The sequence below is a fragment of the Lasioglossum baleicum genome, chromosome 9 (genome assembly GCF_051020765.1).
Source record: "Lasioglossum baleicum chromosome 9, iyLasBale1, whole genome shotgun sequence".
NCBI lineage: Eukaryota > Metazoa > Arthropoda > Insecta > Hymenoptera > Halictidae > Lasioglossum > Lasioglossum baleicum.
Window position 1 is genome coordinate 9940312 of NC_134937.1, and position 27789 is coordinate 9968100.

At 45.3% G+C, this 27789-nt stretch overlaps 2 protein-coding genes across 2 annotated transcripts in view; both read right to left on the bottom strand.

Moving 5' to 3' along the window:
• Positions 1-27789, bottom strand: part of LOC143212425 (L-lactate dehydrogenase A-like 6A) — a 219007-nt gene that overhangs the window by 118679 nt on the left and 72539 nt on the right. The gene's annotated exons all lie outside the window — the stretch shown is intronic.
• LOC143211879 (uncharacterized) lies at positions 2137-2672 on the bottom strand. Its single transcript, XM_076429967.1, has one exon. The coding sequence runs from the start codon at positions 2670-2672 to the stop codon at positions 2364-2366; it is 309 nt and encodes a 102-aa protein (XP_076286082.1). The 3' UTR covers positions 2137-2363.

Here is a 27789-nt window from a genome sequence, read left to right on the forward strand (position 1 = left end):
ATAGCGTCGGATAAATTCAATCTTTCGCTATCGGTTGAACGAATCGGCGAGTGCGCAGGTGTTAGAAGGCACCCCGGGTTTTCGGAAAAAGTCTCGGTGCCGGAAATCAACGAAATGAAATATGCACGGTGCTCAGAACGCGGATACTCCGGTTGAACTGTGCAACAGGCTTAAGAGGCTAGACGAGGAGGTAGCGGAGGGGAAGGAGGGGGCTCGGGTTCATCGTTGACGACGAGGCAATACAGCCTGGCTTCGCCTATGGCCTATGTGTAGCGTGCCACGGGGAGCGGAAACTGGTACCGGTAGCGCAGCGGGGTAAACTCAAGGGACGTCTTAAAAGGTCCTTAACATACGTACCCGGGGAGAAACGAGTTACATCGTTCCGGTGAGAGGCCACGATGCATGAAAAACGCTTATTCAACAAAGGGACACAAATCAAAGGACGTGGCGCGGAGCGCGGACATTCTCCACATTGTTGCAAAGTGCCGACAACGATCCCCGGGCTGAAATATAGAGTCGCGGGACTCGCGCGGCCCCGTCACGAATATCCCTCGGTTCGAACGGAGGCTGCAGGCGAATCGTAAATGAAGCGGTCCGATGTTATTCATACGGTTTCTAGAACCGATGGCCACTGTGCAAATTGGGCTGGAACGAGGTCTCATCTCTGGTATATTAGCCATTGTTTCGCGCCCGCTTCCTGGGACTACTTCACGTCGAACTTTCATTTTTAATCGATCTTGTACGTCGTCGTACAATAGTTACGTCCACGGTGCATTATACAGGTGTGCCGACTTCCCTCAAAAAACTGAGGCAGATGAGTCGTAATTCTCTGGCCGCCGCCAGACGGCGCATGGTCCCAGGTACTGTACATGTGCGAATGAGATTGTACACACAATCACACTCATTCGCACACGTACGATACCTGGAACCATGCGCCGTCTGGCGGCGGCCAGAGAATTACGACTCATCTGCCTCCAAATTTCAGCATTACAGAGATGCTAAGTCGGCAAACCTGTATAATGCACCGTGGTTACGTCATTTGAATTAATCGTTTGATATTTAAGTGGAAGTCCGCGTGGTTCTAACATTTTATCGACCACTTTCAAGTTTGTTTTGCCACGATATATACTAGTTTATAGAATAAGACAATAAGAAAGGTGAGGCTAAAGTATCCATCTTACTCAACCACCGAAGAGCGACTTCGCTCATCGACTAACGAGAGGATTCATCTCACTTAAATCAATTTGCTGGGAAAATGTGCGTTTCGCTTCTCGAGACGATAGCTTCATCAATCTTCAGCATTTCTGAATCCGCGTAGATTCGTCAAAACAAATACCCTAACGATCATCGCGCATCCCTGATCGCTCAGCTTCGAGGGAGAACGAAGTTCTACAAATTACATGCGATCCTGTCCATCAACGGGGACCGAGTCTCGCGAGAACCCGTGGTTTACTGCGGGAGACTTAAACTTGATTACTATTTGTTCAACAAATGTATTAGCTAACGTAAAGACCTAATTTGAACATTTTTGACTCGATTCCACCTATTTTGTATGAACGGTCCACTGTGCGGCCTGTCGGGTGGTCAAGGCTGGTTAGTCGGAAAATCAATTATCCAGCCGGTGTGGTCGATGTCGGTCGCGGTGTTCTTGTTCGGCGTGCACCCGAAAGAGTTTTCGGTAGTTGCGGACCCCCGCTGACGGAGCACGCGGCGACTTTGGGGGACCAGCCCCCTGAGCAACGCTGGTGAAAGTGAGCAAACGCTATGAACACCGGTCGGCGCGAGGGAGACAGCTCCTGGAGGAGCCAGGGGTAAAGAGAACGGTGGGTGCAGGATCCCGAGGAGCGGAGAGTTTTTTTATCGAGATATTAATTGGACAGCCAATTATATCTTACGCGGCAAGGCATAAATTCATAGCCTTTAAGCTCGCAGTTAAAACGAACCAATTACCGGGAGCGGGGGCCGATGGCGGGATGGGCCGGAAATCTGCCCACGAAATTGCCCGCAAGAACTCGATGGCCTGGCGGGTACGATTTCTCGGTCGCAACGACGAAAACGATCGTTGCTCTCTCGGTTTCCGTTTCCAGGCCGCGAGGGGTTTTATGCTTATGATCGCGGAGTCATTAACGGCGAGAGGAAGACGAACGAACGGCCGTGGGTAATTAGCGTTACGGTGACGGGACGTGTAACGACTCCCGAAATAATTATTCAATTACGGTGGCCGAGGCTAATGAGGCGTTCGTTTAATTTACATTCGTCAAGCGGCAACACTTTGTCGATGGTGCTCGCCGAAGGATAGGTGAAGGGGATCGTGATAGGTTGAAGACATCCCGGTGGGAATGAAGAATGATCCACGGCGATGATCACAGGCTATCGTCCGTGGAGATCTCGTCGTTGCTGTTGTCGCTGAACCTCGGCTCCGTGATCCTCTGAGTCGCCGAGCTCTCCGGCTTATCCGCGGCAAGGATATACGTGCCGCGGGGTGTCCTTTTGATTCTTCCCAGAGCAACGCCGACTTTCAGGACCTCCATCACCATGCCGCCCGCCCGCGTGCCAGTCAGCCTCGTCTTCTTCATCACGTAGTTCACGATACTCTCGAATGTCGCACCCTCGTTCATCCCGTACGTTCCTCCCGGCATCTGGACACCTGGAGGGGGTAGGTCAGTGTCCATTTTCATTTGTACATGTGTACGTCGTGCGAACTAGCTAGCCACGTTATTTCATTCGTTAGCTTGCTAAACACTTTCTCTATCCGAATAATTGTTCTCATCGCGTCTATCAGTGAAATCCGATATATTGAAGTGTTTACGGTAGTCCTGTAAAATCCGGTTATTCTTATCGCATGTATTGAAGTGTTTACAGTAATCCTATGAAGCCCGATATACTGGATTGGACGTATCGGACTAATTACGGTATTCTTCGAGTAGAAAAGCGTGGTTCAATGGCAGTAACGTATCACGGCGAGCACGGTTCTAATTCTATTACATAGCGTCGCTTGGCAAGGACCGACGGGGAGGAAAAACATCGGAAGACGCGCAGAAGGACGCCGCGCTGGGTCAAACGAAGGGACACAGCGGTATCGGTTTTATAGGTCGTATATTAATCCCACAATTGAGGGGAGCAGGTCAGTGACCATTTTCATTTGTACACGCGTACGTCGTGCCGCCATATTATTTCATTCGTTCACTGGCCAAACACTTTCTGTATCCGAATAATTGTTCTTATCGCATGTATTGAAGTGTTTACAGTAATTCTATAAAGCCCGATGTACTGGATTGGACGTATCGGACTAATCACGGTGTTCTTCGAGTAGAAAAGCGTGGTTAGAGCACGGCTCTAATTGGACTACACAGCGTCGCTTGGCAAGGGGCCGACGGAGAGGAAAAACGTCGGAGGGCGCGCGGGAGGACGCCGGACGAAGGGACACAGCGGTATCGGTTTTATGGGTCGTATATTAATCCCGTAATTGAGATATGGTTCCTGTGCGGCAGCTGCGCACGCAATGCCCATCACCGACCACTTCGGCCATTATCTGCGTCGAGGTCTGCCTTCTGCCGGTGAGCAGAGAGGAAAAAAACCGCGAAGAAGTTGCAAATGGAACGTCACCGTGTGGACGATCTCCCCGGTACGCTAGACGTCCTCGTAGAATAAGTTCTCCGTAGGGGATATCGAGAACGTCGTCGGAGACGTCGAGTTAAGAACGGAACGATCATGGACGAAAGGAATCGCGAGGTTTACGTCTGCTTGGAATCGTCGAACCAGAGGAGAAACTGCGCCGTCTCGGATATGCAGCCGGTCGCTGGACTAATTACTTTTTTGCCGATTTTTTGCGTTGACCTACAGCTAAGAGAGTTCTTGCGGGCCGCGGCTCGGTTAGGGGAGGGTATGAAGCAGAAAAAGGTTAATGGGGTTTCGTTTTATGGTAAGATGGCACGTCCCGATCGTATAACTTTTGAGTCCACGTCGCTGCTCATCTTCGACGAGCCGGAGCCGACGGGAGCGAACGTTATTAATTACAGACAGAGAGATAAACGTAACGACACGTTCGACGCGGGGTAACGTCGCGCTCCGACCGCGGCAGGGTGCTTCCCCCGGACTGATGATAATCGCGCGATGGAGGAAAATCAACGCGGCCGTTCATGCGCATTCCACTCGCGGCTCGGTCATTTGCATCGAGGATGCTGTTGGAATCCGCGCGGATTTTATCGATCCAGTGTCTTCGGACGCTTAATACTGGATTAAGCCATTTCAAACACCTCGACTATCACCAGATAGACGTTCATCCCCCTGAAAAACAAGCTGTACATTGAATAATCTTAAAATACCCCACACAAACTGGATAGCAAACGCTGAGATCGACCTAGATGACGAATAATGACGATATAGAAGATCATCTGGACACGGTCACAGCATCGAAGTCACTGTAGAACTTGAAACAATAAAACGAAGAAACGACGCCGAGCGTAAGACAGTCTATAACCCTTTGTCCCGTTTTACGAGGGAAAAAGGGGCATGTGATCGGCAAACCGGGACGAAGATGATAGCGAACGGACAGTTACGAGACCGCGCGATGACGAACATTCTTGAGGGGTGTGCGGGTCGGTTCACGGTCGGCGACGAAGCAAAGTTTTTCGTCGACCGGCAATGGAAGCAGGTGATTCCTCGAGCTAATTGAAGGGCGCCCAGTGTGCTTCGGTAACGTGTAATTATCGGGTAGAACGAGCTCGAGAATGTGGCGGCTCGAGCGAGAATAGAGACATTATTCCGCTGGTATCCTACCCCTTCTTTTCCCTTCCGTTTCTTCAGGGCGAATAGGAGGCGGAGATACCGGATCGGTTGCTCCACTTTGCCTTGTTCCTTTCTAGTTTCTTTCTTGGGCCACGAGACCGCGGCTGTGCTCTGCCACCGGCTTTCCGCTTCAACGATTCATTGGGAACGACAGTTGCCATTGCTGTGCTCCCTACGCTGTTCTCCTGCCTTGCTTCGACTCATGAAAGTCCCCCGGATTATCGTCTTTGATATTCAATCGCGTCGTCCAATGATAAACAGCCGAAAGAATAGCTTCAGCCTTTGTTTCGCACGACAATGTGTATGTACTTTTCCGACTGCTTCATCTCCAATCATCGTGTCCTTGATGCGAAATGATCATTCTTTGCTTGAGCTTAAGAAGTCGTTCGAACGAGTCATTAACCAGACCTCGCCGCATCAAATGATCGCAGATTACTTGCTCGATGCACGATTTAAAGAGGCGCAAGAAGGCATCGCAGATCACCATCTTTCTTCACAGATTCTTCGGGGGTTGCCTGCTCCCGGACACTGTACATCTGCTCTTTAATCGCGCATTTACGAATGGAGCACAGCTTGTTTCGTTAGTAGGAGCATCCACAAGTATTGTGTACACGATAATTGTTTATACAGAAAGTATTTCAGTGTTTTGAAAACGTCCTGGTGTCAAAAAAGAATACATTTATATTATTAATTCGAAAGTATTATTAATACGAAACATTTTTTTCGTACTTTTGATAATTATACTGTGAATCTTTATTCAAAATAAAGATTATTCGGTGGTTTTATGGAGTTGTAAGAAATATGAGATACTTATAAATTCGTCTAATCTTCCTACTGTTTGAAATTACGCTCATCAATTTTTCCAATAACCACGTAAATTCAGCGATAAAAATCACTGATTTTTTCATATATTATTTAAAAGAATCACCGATAATTTTCGTGGAATTCCGTTCGAGAAGACGGGCTCCGCAACGAATTGTGCAGCGCGCCGAGACAGATACACGCGGGAAGGTGTTAAAACGGTCAGCGACGATTAAAAGCGGTCAGTGATTCGCGGAGGCGCGAATAGCTGGAGATACGGTCGGCGATAAGATCGCCGATCGTGGGCGAGAGCAACTCCTCGACAAAGAGAAACGCGCGGGGAACGCGTGTGTGTCTTTATCCAGCGGCGCGGTTTCACCCGGAGACGAAACGGACGAATCCATTTTTGCGGCCGCGGACAGGAACATTCTTCCCCTTCCTGGAAGAAATGCTTTCGGGACGCAAAAACTGCCTCGTGTTCCTCGGCTGATCGTTTCACGCGTTATTACTCCCGGGCCCGAGCCGGTATACTATCCGTGCGAGCTGGGGGACACAAGTCTCTCCGTCGGAGAACAGTTTTCGTTTAAGATAATGTCTCGCATTGTTTCGCTGCTAATTTATCTCGACGATACTCGAAGGAATCCGCCGCGCGTTCGTTTTTTTCTTTGGAGACATTCTCCTCTTTCTTGGAAGAGTTCCGGTGGCACAAAATCTGCCTCGTTTCTCGGAGATGATCGCGGTGTCCCGGTAAAAAGCTTATGGTTTCTTTGATAGGGATATGCAGCACCTTGAGATCAAGCAGTAATGTTGTTCCCGGAAGGAGGGGCGCCACCAATCAATTTTAATGGGATCGCATCTCGTGCAAACGAGACAAAGGTTGCTTTGATAGCAGTACAAAATCGATCAGTGATTACATTACACGTATTTCAGAGCTAGTACTTTGAAGAACTTTCTCACCTCGTTAAGCTGTTCCGCGTAAACAATACTTGGTACTATGAAGACGTTCGTACTCAACCAGCAAGCTGCAATCAGAAAGTCGTATCATGTAATACCATTGGAATAGTGTGACACAAAATCTGCCTCGTTTCTCGGAGATGAGCGCAGTGTCCCTGTATAAAGCTCATGGTTACTTTGATCGGGATATGCAGCACCTTGAGATCAAGCTGCAATGCTTGACAAATGTCGTTCCCAGAAGGAGGGGCGCCACTAATCAATTTTAATATGATCTCGTGGAAATAAGACAGAGGTTGCTTTGATAGCAGTACGAAGAATCGATCAGTGATAACAAGATTACACTTACATTCCCGCTCGGACACTTCTGGTGTTTAGTCAAACTCTGGTATTTCGTATAGATTATGAACCTCTAACTGTATCCACTACATGATATAAATATAATGAGAATGATCCAAAATACACGTCAAAAATATGTAAAAACAATTTGGATCAACTCCAATGTAATAATTCATTAAAAATTATGAAATGACCAGCCCAATCACCAGATTCGAACCTTATAGAAAAATTATGGGATGAACTGGATAGACATTTGGGAAACACATTTATAATAGAATAGTATAACAACAGGAAGTATGAAAAAATTGATCACGCGGAGGCCAAGAATAGGGGAAACTGTAATAAAGAAACGTGGCGGATTCTTCGATGAAAAGAAAATACAAATATTTTTCTACTTTTTGGTAAGATTTTTAATATATGAGTGCAGCGTCCTTTCCTTGACACGTAAACCTTTAAATAAGGAAAAATTTGTTCTCATCCTTCAACGATTATTTCATTTTTACAGAGTTGAATACAGATATGATCACTGCCCTAAGACTTACGAGCGGGAGTATATCTCGGAGCTACTACTTCGAAGAACTTTCTCACCTCGTTAAGCTGTTCCGCGTAAATAATACTTGGTAGTATGAAGACGTTCGTACTCAACCAGCAAGCTGCAGTCAAGAACTCGTATTATGTGATACCGTCTTCTCTCGTCGTCGTGTTATTCCGCGGTGTCAGTTGTTTTAGACACTCAGACATCAGCGGTGCCCTTTCTACATTCCATTATGAAAGAATCTTCCCATCTAAGGCTCGTCACGCAACGAAAACAGGGAGTGTGACCAATTAACTCATCACTCACGCTAATTGCCTCGACACGATATACGTAGGCGTTCTTCTATGCAACCACACTTCTGTGTAGAGACGCTGTTCGGCTGTACGTTTCATGAGAATTACAATAAACAACAGCTGGGGACCTCTGACTTGCTTCGGAGTAAGTGATTCTTTTTGCTTTGGGCCGTATCTTATCTTCGCAGTCATTTTTTAGGTGTCCACGGCGGGGTCGGAATCACTTATTTGATTTCATAATTTGATTCGGCCGGTGCAATAATTCTTCACGCCAGGCCCCTGAGACGAGGCAAATTTAGGTCAGCTAATTAAATTCTTCGCGAATTTAATCTTGAAATTTCTTTAAAAATGTATTTTAAGCTATAACATTTTGTTTTCCGGGAGAGTTAAATATACGAGGGTGAATGCACATATAAAAGTCTGGGCTTTCAGTAGAATTTTGTTAAAAAAATCTTTGTTCTTCTAGCTGCCTAACAATATAAATAAATTTAAAGAAGTAGTCTTGGTGCTAATGATCCGTCGTCCGATTTCTTTCCGGGAGCAGCGTGGTTTCTCGATTTTTTCGCATCGATGGCGTCTCCAGCTGCGAAAGTCTAGGGCCGTAGATTATCTCCCACTTCCTCCTCGGTATCGAGCAACAACTCACGCAGACAATCGTGCACCGGACGGCAGGCGAGATAGATCAAGCCGCGCGCGTTCACCGCAGCGCTAACAAATCGGTATTACATTCGTTACGTCGAACCGGGCACGTGGTCGGGCATCGCAAGCCGCAGCATAAACGAGAAAGTAAGCGGCTAAGGCAGGAGCAGGCCACGGATCGGGAACAGCCAGGTTCCCCGTACGTGTTCAAGGAACAGAGGAAAGGCTGCCAAGAGAGTCTGATCCCTTCCGAGCGGAGGATAGTCGCGGTCAACCATATAGTCACGGACTATTACCGTAACACCACCGGTTCTTCGTGGCATGGTCCCCGCGAGGAACGCGCCTCCTTCAAGATAGAGTCATTACCTCTGGCTCGGAGAACTTTCCACCTGCGCCGCATAACTCGTCCAGGTAAACACCTGTGGCTAGACAAGGAGGACTCGTCGGATCGGGGAACGTTCATCATTCCCCGGTCAGATATCATCGGTAGGCGTCAGCGAAATTCGAGGGCGTCTCGAATGATCAGAACGTTCGCGCCAACTTCGGGATTCCCGCCAAGATAAATGAGAAACGCTCTGCGACGTGATGATTCATCTTGATCTTGTCCGCGCTGGTGATTCAGTGTTTGCACTGCGTGAACTGCGGCGGAAAATTTCATTGAACGCAACAGAATTTCGATTCACAGAGCTCTAGCAGTCGCCAGATTAACCCTTTGCACTCGGAGCTATTTTAACTCAAACATTCAAGGTTTCTTCCGACCTAGAAGAATTCCATTCTTATCAATAGGGATCAAGTAGCTCGCAAGCAGGTTCGAGCTTTGATTCATTGAATTCTGTGCATGGAACCTATGCTAGACAGTTTCGAACCTTTTACAAGTACTTTGGTAAACGGAAATAATACTTGCAAGTATATTCAAATCTTGGTCGAACAGATTCGAAACTTTTATGAATATCGTACCGGAAATTCTCTGATTTTTCTAATCGTTATTCTTTTTATCTTTAAAATCAATTATGTTGTCCCTGGATAAAAAAAGAAATAGGATAAAACCAATTATTGTAAATGAAATATTATTCTTAAATAGCTACGTATTTAATAAAGAATGTGCTTAAAACTTACTATGCAGTTCTGATTTCCAAGATTCGGGTACTACTTGTGAAAGATTCGATGCCTTTCAACATCGAAGTACTTATAAGTATCTTTCCGTAACTTGTAAGTACTCATTCCGAGGTTCGATATCAGTTTGTATAAAATGAATACTTATCAAATACAATCATTGAAACATTATTGCTTTTAAGTAGTAATCGAAACTCTTGAAATGGATTCGTGAGTACATATTGAACTTGATCCCATCCCTACTTATCAATGTTTCTCTTTGTATGAATATGAAATTGATATTGTTGAAATATGTCAAAATTAATCTAATGTTCGATTATAATCGATTCAGTACGATTCAATATTGGTATGTTTCAGTTTGTTTATGAAATAGTTGGTTGTTTGTTTGATGCATCGTTCTACTTTCTAGCCCGAGAGATTCTCACTTGACGTGTGACATTTAAACCTAAAAGACGTGTTTTCTTTGTGCTCATTAGTTCGTTTGCTTGTGTTCATAAAATTCAGTTTAGTAAATTTTGTTTATTTAATTACACAATCTAATAGATATAATACCTCATGCAATATTTAAATGTTTAGTAATTGATTTGATACAGAATAACGGTACAGTGGTAGAGGGGCTCTAGAGATACAATCTCGCCGAAACTTTGTCTCGCTGAATATTCTCGCAAATCTGAATTTACGATCAAGATAATAAATTCGATTTTAATGATAAATTTTTAAGGCTTGTTCGAAGTGTTTCCCCATCACCATTCGCAGCGAGAAGACTCGAATGTGGACGAGGAAAAAAGGAGCACGGGAAGCAGACGCGCCGATGAAGGTATCCCCTAAATCATCGAGTTTACGTTTATCGGTTCCCGAAACCTCGAAATGGCAGTTTTGTTGCAACGATGACGGGCAACCGATCTCAACGTTGGGAAGCGCCTGCCGAAAATCCCGTGCACCTGCGGCCGCGGTGACGTTTATTATCTGAACGCGATGTGTCCGAGTGTTTTGAAAGCGTGTTGGATCCTTCGCCGCGCTCAAATCCCCCTGACACGCGTACTTTATAGGTGTAATTACGAGCCTTAAAACTTAAGCCGCGCGTATCGTGACAGCGAAATTGCGCACCGGACGATGATACGATAAGGGTCTTCGGTCTCATAAATTACCGGGAAGATAAGGACCTTTCCGTTCGCGGCTTTTTCTTTGCCGGTGGAACTCTCCGCGCGCAGAAATCGACCAACTCCTCTCGATTACAAGCCACTTACTCTCCTTTTGACACCACGTTACTTCTGTTCGAGACTCCTTTATGCGATCGATAAGTAGCTCATTACCAAACAACGGATTTGATGCATTTATGGTAGTAATGGGTAGGTGTAGATTCAAACATTGAAAATATTTGATGCATTTAAAAATACTAACTCATTGAACATATTAAGATGTTACCCCGTTTTCTTGCAATTCGTCCTCTTACAGTTTCATTTCACCAATCCTGTCAATCATGATCTCGCGTATGAAACAGGCATGATAGATTACGACACAATCGTGAAAAATAAAGAATGATTTTTTGCATTCACGACACAAGTGTATGACATCAGAGGAAATTAGAGAATGAAAGAGAAGGTACATTTTCATTCAATTTTTATCTTACATAAAGATCCACATTAATGAAACACACCGGATAGGTCGGTTCTCCACACTAATTGCTCTTTCGATTCTTCCACTTGAGCTTGATACCACAAAAGTGTTCGTACGCCCTTTAAAACAAAATAACTTTTTTATAATTGTACCAAACGACCTGATGCTTTATAATCAATTAGAAACATTGGTTTACTAAATGACGTGCAAACAAAATTTTCCAAAAATTATAATTTACTAGGTTACATGCAAAAATAAAAAAGGCATTTTCAAAACTTCTTTATTTGGGCCCTTAATAAAAATTTCAAATATATGTTTTGTTCTAATTGCTTACAAAACATCAAGTCGTTCGGTACAATTATAAAAAGGTTATTCCGTTTTAAAGGTCGTACGAACACTGTTGTGGGCCACTGTGTGTGACCACGTGTGGGTTGAACACGATTGGAGTTCGATTAGATAAGAGAGGAATTTCTGTTCGGGTGGGAGGCTCGAGGAAATTATAATTATGGAATACAGCGAAGGCTAAACCGCTCGGCGAAATGGTCACCCGAGGGTCAAGCCGATCGAATGATTTTCCCGGTGCATCTTTAATCCATGTATCGGTATTTTTGCCGGTTTTTCCGATTCTAATCTGTTCTATGATGTTCGCGAGGAACAGTTATATTCGAGCTCGCGGAGGCGATTACGCCGGCATTTCCGATTAGCTACGTTTCCCCGCGTTGCCAATACCCTCTATCGTGCCTTTTCGGATTACCATTACCGTCTAATGACTGCTTTCCCATAGCCCGTGCCGATACCGTGGAATTATGTCCCGCTCCTCGGCCTCTCTTATTCGCGGCGACTCGCCGTGCGATGCCAAGCCATGCCATGCCGGGGCGCCATCCTCGAGGTCGGCGTTAATGCAACGATTCACGGTCGCCTCGGCCGTCCTCCACGGTGAGGTCATCGCGTCACGACAGCCGGGTAATCGGAATAGAGTCATTAGCCGCCGGCCGGTCTACGACGCCGGATCGGGATATGTAGGTAAACCGTGCATGCGGTTGCGGTTTACGTGCGTGCCGCGTCTTCGCTGCACTGGTGAAGAAAGGGAATGGCCAGCTGAGGTATCAAATTGTGAACACGGTATCGCGGTAATTGCTCCATTATGTACGGCGTGAATCGTGCCATTCCCGCCCGTTCTTCTGCACTAACCGACCCGTTTTTACGCCATCCTTGCACAGGCTAAGGACATCGGCTCGGCTTCAATTTTTTCTACAAACGTGTTACCACTTATTTTTCGTTTCTAATGAGAGCAGAGGAATGCGACGTAGAACGTCCATTATCCCGACGTCGGTTCTCCGGAACGCCGATTATCCGAATTTCGATTGTCCGAATACAGAACGCACCTGTACAAGTGTGCCGCGCATGCTTGACGTATGTATTTAACGATGTTGATACTTTAAGTGGCCCCTACACGATCAATAATATTATCAATATTCTCACCAATACTCATTCTGGCAAAAATATTCGTACAAAATGGTCGGGCCTGTTTCAGCGGTGTTTTTGTTGTGAATTTCGAAATGTTTTCCAGTTCGGATTTGGGTTTTTTAGCATTGACTCTTTCACTGTGCGAACAAAAAGAATCAAAGAGAAAGAGAAATAGGCGCTGGTCCAAAGAGTGGTATTTGCTGAATTTTTTGAGTTCCACAGAACCGGACGACTACAAACATTTTCTTCGAATGGACGAAGAAGGCTTTCAAACTTTATTAGAGCTAGTTAGGCCCAACATCCAGAAAATAGACACTGTTCTGCGCGAAGCTATCCCTGCAAACCAAAGACTTTCTATAACATTGAGATACCTAGCGTCTGAAATGGATTTGGAAGACATGAAGTTTATGTGTGCAATCGCTCTTCAGATATTGGAGAATATCATTACAGAAACCTGCGGAGCAATTACACAAGCACTGAGATGCAATGTTCAGGTATTCCATAGCGTAATTCTAGGAATATCTTTCGGTACAAAATTTTCTTTAACTAAACTTACAGGGCTACCCGAGTCTAATAACGCTGTTATAGAAAATTTGTTTGTTTCACCCAATTGTAGATTCTCGTTGTAGTCCTCACGTTGCGCCGTCACGTGCTCACAAGCAACTGATATTGAAGGAAATATTGGCAATAAACCTCCTAGACGTTCAAACGGTTCTTCAATATTAACAGAAAATATAATTTTCTATCAATATCCGTCAATATGCTCCTAGATGATCAATATTTCCACGAATATTGACAATATTATTAATCGTGCAAAATAAATCGGAAAATGGCCGTGAAATGGCTAGATATAAAAAACAAATTGACCAGAATCTAGCCGAATACGCTGATATTTGCGCGATCTAATTCGACCTGATTTAACCGCAGCCCTTATATTCCTCTTAATTTGAATACTTATGTCCTGGCGAGTAATCACGAGGCAAGCATCCAGAACAAAGACGGCAGTAATGACGGAAAATGACACGATTCCGGTCGTAAAGAGCCGGGTAATGGTTATTAGTTTGAGAAACGGTGTCGTGAAGAAATGTACCTAATTTATTCGTATAACACATAATTTTATACGAGCAGTGAAGTGGAAGCGCGTCGTTCAGAGACAGAAGCACGCACTATGTCCGTAGCGTTTCGCCTCGGTACGGTGAGTTCGAAAAAGAGTGGGGCACCGTTGTGTCCGTCGCGCCGTCTTCGTCTCTATTTATCCTTTAATTGCTGTGTCCGTGGAATCAAATGACAGTCATTACAAAACGAAAGCGAATTTCCTATAGCCACGGATGCAAAAGAGCCGCCGTCATAATGGCCACACGCGCACGCACGTCAAACCACCGAAACGATCCCGCGTTTCCGAATCTCGTTCGTGCCATGCCAACAGGAAAAGGGCAATAAACAAAATTGCGACGATAATTGACATATCATTGCAACCCTGCCGGTAGATGTATTGAAAAGATACGTGTTGCGTCGCGCATGCTTCCAAAGAACCGCGTTCTTCTATGATTATATGAGAAAAATCCACGGTTAAGATTTCCTTCTCAAGGTCGCATTCCTTCAGACCGGATAGTCGACGGTACTTTTTTATTTTTCAACGACATTCTGCGAAGGCGGCGAAATTAAAGAATATTCGCCAGTACGCGCACACGGATCTTCGGAAGTCAAAAAGTTCACCGAAGTTTTAAGCACGCACGAGATTAACGAACCATAAATATTTATAATTTGCATAAAGATTCAGAGAAATGCATCAACTCTCAGCCGTGCCACTTTCGCGGAAAGAATCGCATTCCGCGAGACGCTCGTCCCGCATGATTTGCACAACGCTCGGCACATTCGCCGCCGGGCAACGACGGCTATCAGCCAAATCTCGAACGAACGCCAGCTTAAACAATTCACCGGCACGACGACGAGGCAGACGAAGAGTCGCGGAACGAGAAACGAACTTTTCCGAGTCTGGTGCTCGACCAGTTGCTCACGATTATTTGTCAGTTTCGACGGCAGCGCTACCAGTGACGCCCTCTTCGCCCTTTATCTCCGGCAGCCATACGTCCGACCGGTTTCTCCGCTCGAAAAATACCGATTCCTAGCGTAATAATGACCACCTTTGCGATGATCGCCGGTGTCGTACGGAAAGAAATTATACAGGATGTTTCATAATACGTGGGGCCACTTCGCGTGGCCGATTGTACGAATTAAGGTCATGGAAACGGTGCCTGCGCTGCAGACCCCTGACGCTAAGGATAAAGTAAAAATATAAACGGGCATTGGAGAAAAGTAAGAAGACAATTCTTTTCAGTAATACAGGCCTGGGGTAAACTTTACTTAACCGAACTCAAAATTAGTTCCTTTCTCCTGTGAATTATAGATTTGTACCCGGAGCGGATGCAGATAGAAGTTTCGATCCTCTAGGATCAATAGTGGAAGAGATATGGTCGCTTAAAGTTGAGCATTTTTGATAGGTAAGGGCGCCGCCATATTGATTCGTAGTGACGACCGCGAGCCGCTAACTTGCCGCCGCCATCCCGCCCCCCTAGATAGGTTTAGAATTAGGATTGTAACCAATTCAGCAAGCGGCGTGCGGCCGTCACTAGAAACCAATATGCTCAACTTTAAGCGACCATAGCTCCTCAACTATTGATCCTAGAGGTATGAAACTTCGCTGAGTACAGATCAACTGGATTACATACCAAATACATCATAATTCGTAGGAGAAAGGCAGAAATTTTGAGTCCGGTGAAGTAAAGAGCAGCCGAGGCCTGTACAATATGCCGATAAACAATCTCGTACCACGCGTTCAAGAATAGCAGCCGGATGGCGCTGAAAAACGTGCACTATTATGGAATCTGTGCAAGTTTTTGACGTGCCGAAGAAACGATATTAAATGCGATGGAATATAACGGATTACTTATCGGTACACCCAGTAATTAACTTTTTCCCCCGCGATATTTTATAATCCCGGCAAAAAGCTGACGGTGTACGGCTTGTACAGGGCGTTCTGCTATTACCGGTCCCAGCTAGCACGCTTCAGTACCACCCAGATACTTCGAATCTCTGATGCGATGAAACCGGCCAGCTGCGGCCGGCCGATTCGAAGCAAATCCGAATCTAGCGCCGTTCCAGGGCATCTGTTCGCATGTCCATAAATTGCCGTGCTATCGGCAATCAAACGCACCGGACAAGCCGTTCTCGGCCGAGACACCAATAAAATCGCTTGGATCGTTTACGACCTCGCTAGTTCGTTGCCGCGGCATCTGTAACGAGCATCGTAATCGCGAACACGACTAGAGGAGGAGGCACGTACTATCCCTCCGCGGCGGATATCAGCGATCATGTTCCGTAGCGCGGAGAAAAAAATCCTCATCGCATTCCCTGGACGCATAAACGCCGCGATTAATTTCGCTGGCCGCCGTTTAGTGTCGCCGGCAGATTTCAGAATTGACGGGGCGGCGCGCGGTGATCCGCGAAATAAAGAAAATCGAATTCCCGGCGGCACGGGGGCCGGACAGGTTTTATTAGAACGTTTTAACGTAGCCAAGCGGAGCGGACCGACGCGCGGCGCAGCGCAACGTCACTCTCGTTACCCGCTACTGCCGGTCCTGTCCTCGTCACTGTCTATGCCGAAGGTTTCATAATGTAGACGTAAGTATCCGCAATAGCGTCGCGGTTTTCTCTTTGTCGCATGATTTTATACTTAATGGCACGCACACGCGACGCCGATGCGTTCGATCATTGATTCCTTAAACCCTTGTTGTATTTCAACGAGTCACACTCGTGATGAAGAATTTAACAAAGTCTAAGAAATATGAATGTTATGCCTTTCTTTTTGGATGAGATAAAATTTGTTCGTACTCAATAGACTGCGGAACTTTATGCATTTATGGGAAAATTGAGTAGATGAAATTCATAATTGTTGGATAATTTTCAAAAGTGAAGATGAATGTGTAAAATCATTAAGGGAGGAAATAGCATTCAATTTAGTTTCTATTTCTTGCAATAGATGCAGACAATTTTTATCAGTAATCAGTAATAATCTAGTAATCAATATTTTAAAGCATTGAAATAACTGTAGCCATGCAAGAAATATAATTTTCTTCCCCTTCTGCGACACTAACGAGTAACTATAAAGAAATTGTTATGGCGAGGGGTTAAGGGAGTATTCTGGTTTCTCAAAAAATCGATTTCAAAAGGATGTCGTCGCGTTAACGAAAATTTTTAAGTCTCGTCTCAATTGTTTGAAAAATATAAATATATTTTAGGGATTGATTGCTTCATCCCGGAATCCAGCAGCAGCTTGAGAGCAGAATGTTGTTTCCCTTCCGCGCGATTGACGCGGAGGTCGGTCGTAGGTGAAAAAGTGCGAGAGAAAGGGATCGAAGAGAAGATGAAGAAAGGACCCGAGTAACCGAGTAACCGAGAACATCGAGGAAGGAAGGAAAGGGAGGCCACCCTGCTCGGGGATTACCATAAACACTCGACGGTCGTGCATGCACGTTAGTGCAACGCTAGCAAATACACGTGTAAATCCCGTGTTTCAGCTCTTATTCCGCCTCCTCCGGCTCCAGGCAGAGCTCCCTCCGCCGGCGCAGCGCACCCACGGCCCTTTCGCCGGTCTAACCTTCCCTTGGATCGTACGCGACCGCCTCTTTCCTGCCCTTTCCCTCGTCCTCGATCGGTCGAGCCTCCTCGTGGTGCTCGTGCCGGTGCACGAACGAATCGGCAAAAAGAAGCCCCGGTGTATCGCGGTCGCGTGACTTTCATGCTCGCCGAGCCGTCTTCCCTCTCCGGCGATCCCTAGCGTACTCTTTCCGCGGCGCAGTGCCGTATTACCACTTAGGCCACTTTTCCGCGACACATTCTCGAATTGGCCGACCAAATTTTTCGTCTCTGCTCGAAATCGCCTCGACTGACCCGAATACTTGATAGTGTCTTTTCCAGAAAAGATAAAAAAACTTCATACTATACAAAGGTGTAATTTAACACGGTGCAAAAATTAACAGAATTTAAAGATAATATTATTTTCAACGCACATTAAGAAAGAAAGTAAATGTCCATCTCCCTCCAGTTTCCTGCAATGTATGTAGATAATTTTTAACTGAAGATCCGCAGTCTACACGTCATAAAAATGCTTTATTGTAGTGGGATAATGTTAATAAGAAACGTCCTAGATGATTATAAAATTCTCCATTGATTAACCCACTTGTTTCTTAAGGCTTGCATCTTGCGACACAAAGTGCAAATTTATCGGTAGACCGATGCAATACCGACGCGAACGCATAGCGAGCATCGAAACCAAGATTTCCAGAGAAAGGAGCATCGGCTCGCCTTCTGGTAGCCAGGAATTTTCCCTCGGGAATTTTTCAGCGAAATGAAATATCGTAGCCCATCATCGGGACTAGCCCGCGCCATTGTTCTCGATCGGAGCGTATCGATACGGTTCAGCATCTCGTCGGAGCGTTTTAAGTGGGTTACGAATGCAAATCCGCGGCGGGAAAATTACGAAACGGTGCGGCGCGGCGTCGGCGTCGGCGGCATTCCGTATCCATTGGATTCAAAACAGACGCCTCTCCGCCATATATTTCCCCGGGAAAGCATTGTCAGCTTCGAAACGGGAATACAAAAGCGAACGATGAAAGATAGCCGACAGTCGCCGCGAACAAGTAAAACGCCATTACGCGTAGCCCCGTGAACGGGACATTAAGGCGAGCGAAATGAATGACTCCGCGCGGCGGAACGCGCTCGAAACCCGTCGAGTATAAATAATCGAACGGTCGCTAGGCTGTTCTCGTTAAAGAAGCGTAGGTACGCTACTGCCGGGCCGGGCCGGGACCGAACCGGGCCCCGCGCCGCGGTAGGTTTCCTAGATCTGGAACAAACGATCGGCCAAGGAATCGCGCGCGAGCCTTTCCTTCTTGCAGACACGATATCCGTTTCTTCTTGCGCGCCGCGATATCTGTTTCACGGAATTCCACCGGCGCGCGATCGTATCGGGGAAATCGAGACAAAAGCGCGCTAACGCCGTCGGTTCGGACGCAATTAGGGGGATCGGCCACACACCGCTCGCCGATTTGTCCATTCGGTGGTTAATGCTTGTAATTAACACTCGGAGACCGAGCGTGATTTATTGACGTGGCGATCGCGCGCCGACCGGTTGCGCTCTGCTCGAGCCAGCTCGTGACACAAATTGTTCTGCATCCGATCCTCCTTCGCGGACGTGTCCCAACCTTGGAACAAACTTATTTTCTTTTACTTCTTAAAGACAGTAACGTCGTGAATTTTTGTTGATCTGATCTACCGGTCAGCGGAGTGCAAAGTTTCTTGATCGAAGGACCAAGGAGCTTAAAAAATTGTAAGGAAAGTATCCGACCTTGTGCTGTGGCGGGTGGAGCTGGCTCGACTCGACTTAGTCAACCAGAGTCGACCAGAGTTGGGCAAAAATTTTATTTAAATAAAAATTTCGAATAAAGTGGGCTTAAAATCCACTTGGACAAAACCCACTTTATTCGAAATTGTTATTTAAATTTTTGCACAACGCCGGGCTCGACTCACTTGACTCGATGCTTATTGGTCGCAAGGTCGCCTCCAATATAAAGTTTATATTAGAGGCGTCGGATACTTTCCGGACACAGACCACGTACAACGAGTTGAACAAACCCGGTAGGCAGCTCGAAGCCATTCCTCGATGCTGTAAACCCGGCAAGCGCATTTTTCCGTCTCGATCGCGGCTTTCGGTTAAGTAGCTTTATTAACCGGTTATTAAAACCGCTCGGTTTCGTAAACGTTGAGCTCCATCTCGATTTTATCGACGACGAGACGCGACGCGACGCGACGTACGGAACAAAACGAAGGTGCGAGGCGGATCGTATACGCTCGGATTTTCACCTCGGTGGCCCCGAGATGTTATCGGGCCGGTGTTATCTGCCGCTGGATCCTCTGTACCTTCATAGATGCGCAATCGTGACGCACCAATTAAAGCCAATGGCCTCCCTGTACTCGAGACCTTCGGCCACGCGTCCTCTCTCGCCGGGGAAAACCGTCGGGGCGATAAAGTATCGCGAACATTACCGGGCACCGATGACTTATTGCCAGACAAGGGTTAACGTATAGTTACGCGGGGCTGTAATCATTCGTACACATGTTATAATTACCGTTGCGTGGCCGATTAATCACGTATGGACGCCGCGCCGCGCGGCCGAGCCCGCATTTACTTTGTTGCGCGGGCATTCGATCGTGTCATGGACCGCTCGCGCGACGACCGATGATTTCGTTTGTCCAAAAAGGCGGCCATGGTTTTCGCGCACACAAACACCGGACCCGTGAGTCCTCCCCGCTGTAATAACGGTAACGATGGTTACAGCCTCGTAAATATTCCACCGTCGCGATTATACATTCCATCGTTCGCGGGCATCGACACGCGGTTTAATCGTGACCTTATCGCAAGTGTTTATCCCAAGTACTATTTTCCCGGTGAATTGTGATCTTAAGTGGACGCGGCGGGCGTTGCTTAAGCTAAACTTAGTGCAACTCCGCGCTATTATCGTTTATATGCTCGCGAGGTGAACGCGGTGCATGCGAGTGGAAGCGAACAGTATACTGTTGGCCAGTCGGACAAAAATTTAGCGCATGGTCTCGGGCATTGCGAGTTACGATCATTTAACGTAACATACTAGACGAGGTTCAAACCTTCACTGGTACCGCGGTTTCTTAATCGGAGAAATTCCGAATTTACATATTTTGACTCATTAGTTCGTGTCATTTCATTGTTCGATTACGAACTTTCTGAATGACCTAGTACATTAATATATTAGCGAGTAAAGAATGGATATTCAGAGAAATTTTATTGATAGTATTTTTTAAAGGTACATGAACAAATTGTTGAAAGAAATACAGTAAATGGGCACCCGGTTGACTACACAAGGGATAATCTGGAGAATGGAGTTCAGACGAGATGCGAAATTCAGTCTTCACTCGTCTCCTCGATTCATGACTTTACAGATCCACACTTTCCAACACCCATTGCCAGGTCAAGCTTCTCAAGCTACTCTCTAGTTTAGCTATTCTTAATGCAGGGGTGCGGCCGCGACCGATACGGAGAAATTAACATACACGGTTCTTAATTTTCGAAAATGAGATCCTCCGGGCAGTCACGTCAGCAGAGGAACGGTACAGAGATGGACGCAAGAACGATTTCGTGTCTCTAACCATCGTCGTTGATTACCGTCAGTAACTGTTCCGTTTGCTTCTGTGCTGTTCGCCGACACCCTCGAGATTCCGTGCGCCGCGGAACCTAGTCGTTTGGATAAGGAAACGCGCCCGAAGTCCGCCTATTAGTCACGTTAATGTGTCGCAATCTGCTCCACTGGGCGGAGGGAACAGTTCCGCCACCGGTTACGAAACCCGTTACGATTGTTATTAACGCTTCCCACGCGAAACCTTGTATAATATTTTGCCGGCGCGCCGATACCCGAGAGCTCGGGTTTCAGTAGCCGCGGATTGCCGGTTAAGTAATACAGTTATTGGACACCATCCCGATTCACCTGCGTACAAGGTGAAGTTCACGGAGGTAGCGCTCGACGCTGATTCGACTTATCGAACGATCATTCCTCGCGACGCGTCGCCGCACCGCACCGTAGTCCTGTACGCCCACGCCGTTGCTATTCCAGGTCCGAGACCTGGATTTCTAGGCGCGTTTCAAATCTTTCAACACGGTCACTGTACTGCCAATTGTTTCATAGAAGCGTTGTTCATTTGATTTACAACGGAGCTTGTTATTCATTATTTACAAACGAAACATTTTTAACACATCGAATTTGATTTATTTTACACTGGTCTTCTCTATTTCATTCTAAACTGCGGAGCTTTATGCGAAATAAAAATGTCCTACCTGAATTACTACAAACTGGAGTGAAATAGAAATTTATTTTCTTCTGTAAGGAGGAGTGGAGTAAGTCCGTCAACGGGGCAAGTCCGTTAATTGATTATTTTTATTATAATATGAACGAAACTTCTCTGGCTTGTATTTGTTAATGTAGTGTAAGTTAGTATGAACTATTATACATAGATTTCGCTCAAGAATAAATGTGTATTCCTCGCTTAAATCGACCAATGCGAAACAGTCGACTTTGTTTTAATATCACTGTATCCCCTTTCATATTTCAGCATAAAAGTACTTGTTTGCTTAAAAATGGATAACTATAAAACTAAACAATATAATTTAATGCAATATGAAGCATTTTATAGCAGGCTTGTTAAATAATAATTCTTTTCTTGCTTCGTAGCACTTGAAACAAGGTTCGAAAGCATTTTTAACTCTCAGAGACGGACTTGCCCCATGTTCGGGGCAAGTGCGTCCTAGTTGACACTTCGTACAACATGCTAATTTTCAAGTAAAATTAGAATCCTACATAATACTAATTCATCAGTAATAACTGTGGCAAGAGTTTGACAGACGTGTGAAAGAGTGTGGCAAGAAAATACATCAGTTTAAAGTCCAACTTTGCAAAAACTAGGGCGGACTTACCCCGCTCCACCTTATTATGTTTAGTAGGTTGAGAATAATATAATAGTATGTTTAAACTTTTCTAATATTTTTGCTATTTTAAATTGCACCTACTCATTTTTCAAATCCGCAGTCTAGCAATAAAGCTTGCACCGTACATTATAATTTAGTCTACTTCTATTATGTAGTCTATGGCTACATCGTGGGACCCGATCCGAGCCTAAGGCAAACACATGTTTTTGCCGTGTATTCGATATTAACAGTTCATACATATTGCAACTGCACCGATTTTTCGAACCCGAGCGTTAATGACCTTGGAAAAACGACAGGATGCTGTAAGTGGATGCAGAGTTCTAGATATTTATAGATGCGCTAGCCTCACTGGGTGGCTGGTCCCGTAAGTCGAGATCGTTTATGGCGATGCTGGTTATAAATTACTAATGCACGCTGCTTAGAATATCGTAATTTGCCTGTGCGTCGAACTATGAATAATTAAAACGCGATCGCGCTTACTTTATACTTCTACGGAAATTGTGTTGCCGATTTTTTGCCGGAACTGTTGAGAAGTTGACGTAGTGTCGCAAATGAGTAGGCTGATAAAGCTTATATCCAGCTGTTATGACGCGAATAACTTCAGCACGGCGCAACATACGGCCTACTAAATTATGCTTGCGATTCAATCCAACGTGTCCACCGCCAACTGGTTTTCGGACTTCCCCGTTTCTAGACTCCGTCGAGCTCTAACATCTCTTTCCCATGTTCAAGTTGTGTTCGGGAGTTTTAAATTTATTGTTCTCCGAGCGTTATGTGTTTCCGTCGGTTGATTTTGACTCGTAATACGCCCACGTGAATTTCACGACGGGTAATCACGGCCGCAGCCAATCAAAATTCAAATCGGAACCGTTTAAACCGCGATAACCTCGATGTAGTTTTTTGTCGCCGGGTACGGTCTACGTCGTAAATCGTTTATACATATTAATTCAGGCTCGACGACAAAATTTACGACGGACACGCAGATATTATGCAACGGGGGAGCTCGTACTAGAACGAACTTTCCATTTGGCGAGCACGAGATTATTTCTGGCCGGACAAAAATCTCTCGGTAAAAATCACTGCGAAACAAGTCGATGGGGAAAACCAGAACTGGATCGTGAAAACTTGAACGACGCGTTAAGGGTGTGTTTCCAACTATCCAAAAATCAAAATTATTTCATTCCCTCAGGTGTGAGGGTACAGATGTAGTGGAGCGGTGAAGATCGAGGATAGAACCAATGTACATAGTTAACCCTCATCCGTCCCTTGTGTCAATTGGACACAGTTTTACCGAAATAAGTAATATGTACTGTTCTGCAATTTGTAAGTAAATTTGTCCAGAACTTCGTGACTTTTATGTTTTTTAGTGCGAAGAACATGACCGAGAAACCTTAGATGTAAATGTTCTCATCAATTGGAAGCAAAAATCATCGAAAAATAACTGTTTATCTTGTTACTTTATCGATTTTAACTGTTTATCTTGTTATTTTACCGACTTTTTTATCACTGAACTGCGGATTTTTATGCACAATGAAAATTTCTTATCTGAATTGGAACAGACTGAAGTGAAATAGAAACTTATTTTCTTCCCTATTAGGTTTAGTAGGTTGAAATCAGAGTTGGGGAAAATAGTAAATAATAAAGAACCTTATTTATTTTAAAATATGTGTACAACTTTTTGAAAATAAAATATTATATTTGATGTAGTCATTTTTTAAAATAAAATAATTTTTGAAAATAGTATTTTATTTGAAGAATATATTGCAAATATTTGTATTTTGTCTTTATCTTTAATTTTAACTATAAATATTATTGTTGAAAATAATGGTTCGGATTCAACACATTTATGAGCGTAAATCGTTTCCTAACGATAAGATATTATAACAATGCAAAAAGTAAAATATTTTATTTTGTGTTTCAGATTGTTAAAATAGAAATATTTTATTATCGAAATTGTATATCTTATTTAAAGTACTATTTTCTTTAAGCAAAATAAAATCTAAAATATTAAATAGTATTTGAAATATTTGTTTCGCCCAATAATGCCCACCTCTGGTTGAAATTAATATAATAGTATGTTTTAATTTTTCAAATTATTTTGTTATTTTAAATTACACCTGCTTATTTTTGTTACAAATGCATAAAATCCGCAGTCTACTTATCACTGTGTCAATTTGACACCGAGGGACAGATTCAGTTCGTGAAATGATTCCCGTACTATGTATGTGTTCTCAGCGAGGAGCAAAATTGAACCTGTAAAATTCCCTAATTGTTAAAATCGTTAACAATTCGAAATTCCGCGTATCGAATTTAAAAGTTGCGGGATACAAAGTTACGTTTCATCGATCCGGAATCGAAATTTGCACATCGTCCAATTTCACCGGGCCGATCCGCCGTATCTCAGAGCGGCGGCCACAAACCAGCTATCGATTAGAATAGAAAAATACGATCTCTCTCGGCGCATTGGAGCCACAATCGAGCCATGCATCTACCATGATCCAAGAATTACGCTCGAAGGACAAAACGAAAAGGTCCATCGATTCCATTGAATTCCCTCCGTCTTCTTCGCCCGTGGAATCGTGAATCGAGCCGAAGTTGCTCATGCAAGGCGACTCCGATATTAAAATCGAGAGGCACATGGGAAGCTCTCTCGTACAAGCGGGCGCTTATGCACGCTCGGTTACAGGCACACACAGAGAGAGACACACACCTGGAGATATCCTCCGGTTCTCGTCGAATATAAAGAATTTCGTTGGCATGGATCCGCAGACTGCGCGATCCAACAGCGTCGAACAATGGCTGGATTTCTCAATCGTCCTGGCACGTAATCGATTACGGGTCCTTCTCCGCGAAAGCTGAAGTATTATCGGTAGTATCACCGCACGGCAAAGGTGCGCCCAGGTATTCGGCCAACCTAATTGAATGTGAATCGATGAAACCCCCACGTGTGGGATTCGCGTATAATTAACGGCGATCGCGGCGATCGATCCGCAGGTGTGTCCCTTACGTCACTCGATTTTCTCGCTGGACAAGAAGGATCGGAATCGCTCGTTAGCCAGCAAACCAACTTGCTTTTCATTTCCAAGAAGCTTTTAAACACAATATATCAGATTAAACTGCACCGTAGCATATCTCATTATCCTGGCTAAACATCATAAGACAGCAAGGAGAAGGTTCCAGCCGGGCAACGGCTGATCACCTGCATTTACGGAATCATTTACCACACGACTTTCTGCCTGATAACCATGGGTCGCAAGAAATTGATTGTGAAATAAATAATCGTAGCACGACTAATGGAGAAAAATCGATTTAATGTTCTTATAATTACCGAGTGTTATTCAGAGAACATTCACCAATCTCTCCCAGCCGCGTTGTGTTCGATGCTCGAGAGTAGCTTCGTCTCTAATCCCTAACGAGCTCTATTGTTTACCTAAGAGTAACATCGTGTAAGTCTCTGTACGAGTCTCGCCGTCGAGAGTAGCTTCGAAGAGAAACAATCGAAGAGTCTTTGACCTCTAATGAACTTTCGAGTACAATATACGAGGGCAGCGATATCGGACGTTTCGGTGACCTTCAGTCCATCCGAAGAAGTTTCTAACGAGATCTATTGTTTATTTAATAATCCCGTATGTAGGATCTAAGAGAGAAGAGAATATAGGACCTTTGACTTCGGGTCTCCTAGAGTCTACCCTGAAATGTATCTTCGTCGGAGGACGCTTGACCTCCGCGGAGCTTGGAAGCGCAATTTCCAAGGGAAGCAATATCAGACCTCTGACTTTAGGCCTCCACGCTGAAGAGTAGCTGCGAAGAGTAACAATCTCGGGTCCCCGACCTCGGCTACCTTCCACCTGAACAGTAGCTCGGTAGAGTAGCCCTTCTGAGAGGTCTCTGACCATCAGTGACTTCGACTGGCTAGACCAGCTCTCACGGAGCCCGGCGAGTCGACACGTAGCACGACACACAGCAGCCGTCGGGACGACGACGACGACGACGTGCAGGGGGAAGGTACCCCTGAACGAGCAATTGATTTTTGCTCATAGCGTTTCCCGTCATTCGAGCCGCATATTGCAGCCTTTGAACGAGCCACATGGCGGCTCGGCACAGGTACACCCTGGCTATGCTTAGGTGTGTTCAACGTGTAACGCGGCCCCGCCAATAAGCGTAACACGACGTGGACGGAACCCTCGCGCCACCCTCGCGCAGCCTGCGGAACTCGGACGTTACCGAGCACCATGTGCACTTCTTCTCTCCTCTCATCTCTCTCTCTCTTTCTCTGTCTCTCTCGCGCCCCACTGCACACGGACTCACCTGCGCCGTGTGCACAACACGCGTGCACCCAACTGTGCGTGGATCGCGCATTCCCGATGGAAGTGCACGCGTTGCAGTCGCGCACCGAACCGCTCCACGCCGTGCTGCAGCTATTGCTGGTGCTGTTGCTGGTGCTGTTGCTTCTTCTTCTTCTTCTCCTCCTCCATCCTCGCCGGCAGCTCCCCTCCCGTCCCTCCTCACCGTCGGAGCCGGTGTACGCGCGTACATAAGCAAACCTGTTGTTACCGCTCCTCCCCGCCATTATCTCTCTCACGCATCGGCGCCGATTTTTATAGGCGAGGTGATTCACGAGGCAAGTTCATCAAGTCTCCTCCCTTACCTTCCGTGGGCACACAGCGCGCACGCTTTCACGGGGGATTACAGGGGACGAGTCTACTATTTGTAACCTCGTTTCCACCGGCCCGGAATGGTCCGCTCAGGACCGATCGCACCGGAAATCGCCGAGCTACCTCTCGCTCGCGGAGCTGTCGCCCTGCTGCAAATCGAGGATATCTAGCTGATATCAATGCAATATTATTTTTAATACTAGTTGCTGAGTGAGATGTGGAAGATTTTCATGCTGAATGAAAATTGTTCATTTGCTTTGGAACGTATCGTGCTTTTCGGGAAATATTATTTCATTGTGTTTGTATTACACGAAATGTGCTATTAACACTTTACCTAACGGAAGCCTATTAACCTTCCGTCGGGCGCAACCGATTTGAGAAGCACAGCGCGATCATTTAGGTACCTCTTAGGTACCTCGAAAACAGTCACTATTTCCCTAACAACAGTTGTATAAATGAACTTAATTAGGTGTTTATCATGTTTTTTGAATGTGGGCCCGTCAAGCACATTGCGCCCGAACTCGGCGGTCCAGATATTGCGCCTGACGGAAGGTTAATAGGATTTTCCATAATTGTGCTGTACCAAAAAGAAGCTAAGAAATTTTCTTTTACATTGTAATCTTCAATGAAACTATTAGATGACGTTATTAAGGGTGACTTATTAGTTCACAACGAAAATTGCTGTTGCTATTGAAGGTTCCATTAAAAAGTGTTTAACCACGAACCTTAGATTTTTCAAAATTATGCAATAATCACCGGTCAGTAATGTGTTAATATTTCTTCTTGTTTTTCTTTCTTTAAATTAACTCGCTCCGCGAGTTCTTTCACGTGATTTTCTTACGGCGACGTTTACTGTCTTAATCCAAGATGCCTGCATGTTTTTACATTCGCATAAGTTACCCAGAACGATCGAAAATTATTGTATTTCGCGAGAGCGAGAGCTATTAAATGTGAAACTTTTGTTCCCTTTTGTTCATGTATATTTTATGAACAATTCACGCGGCCCAGTGGCCGCTCCAT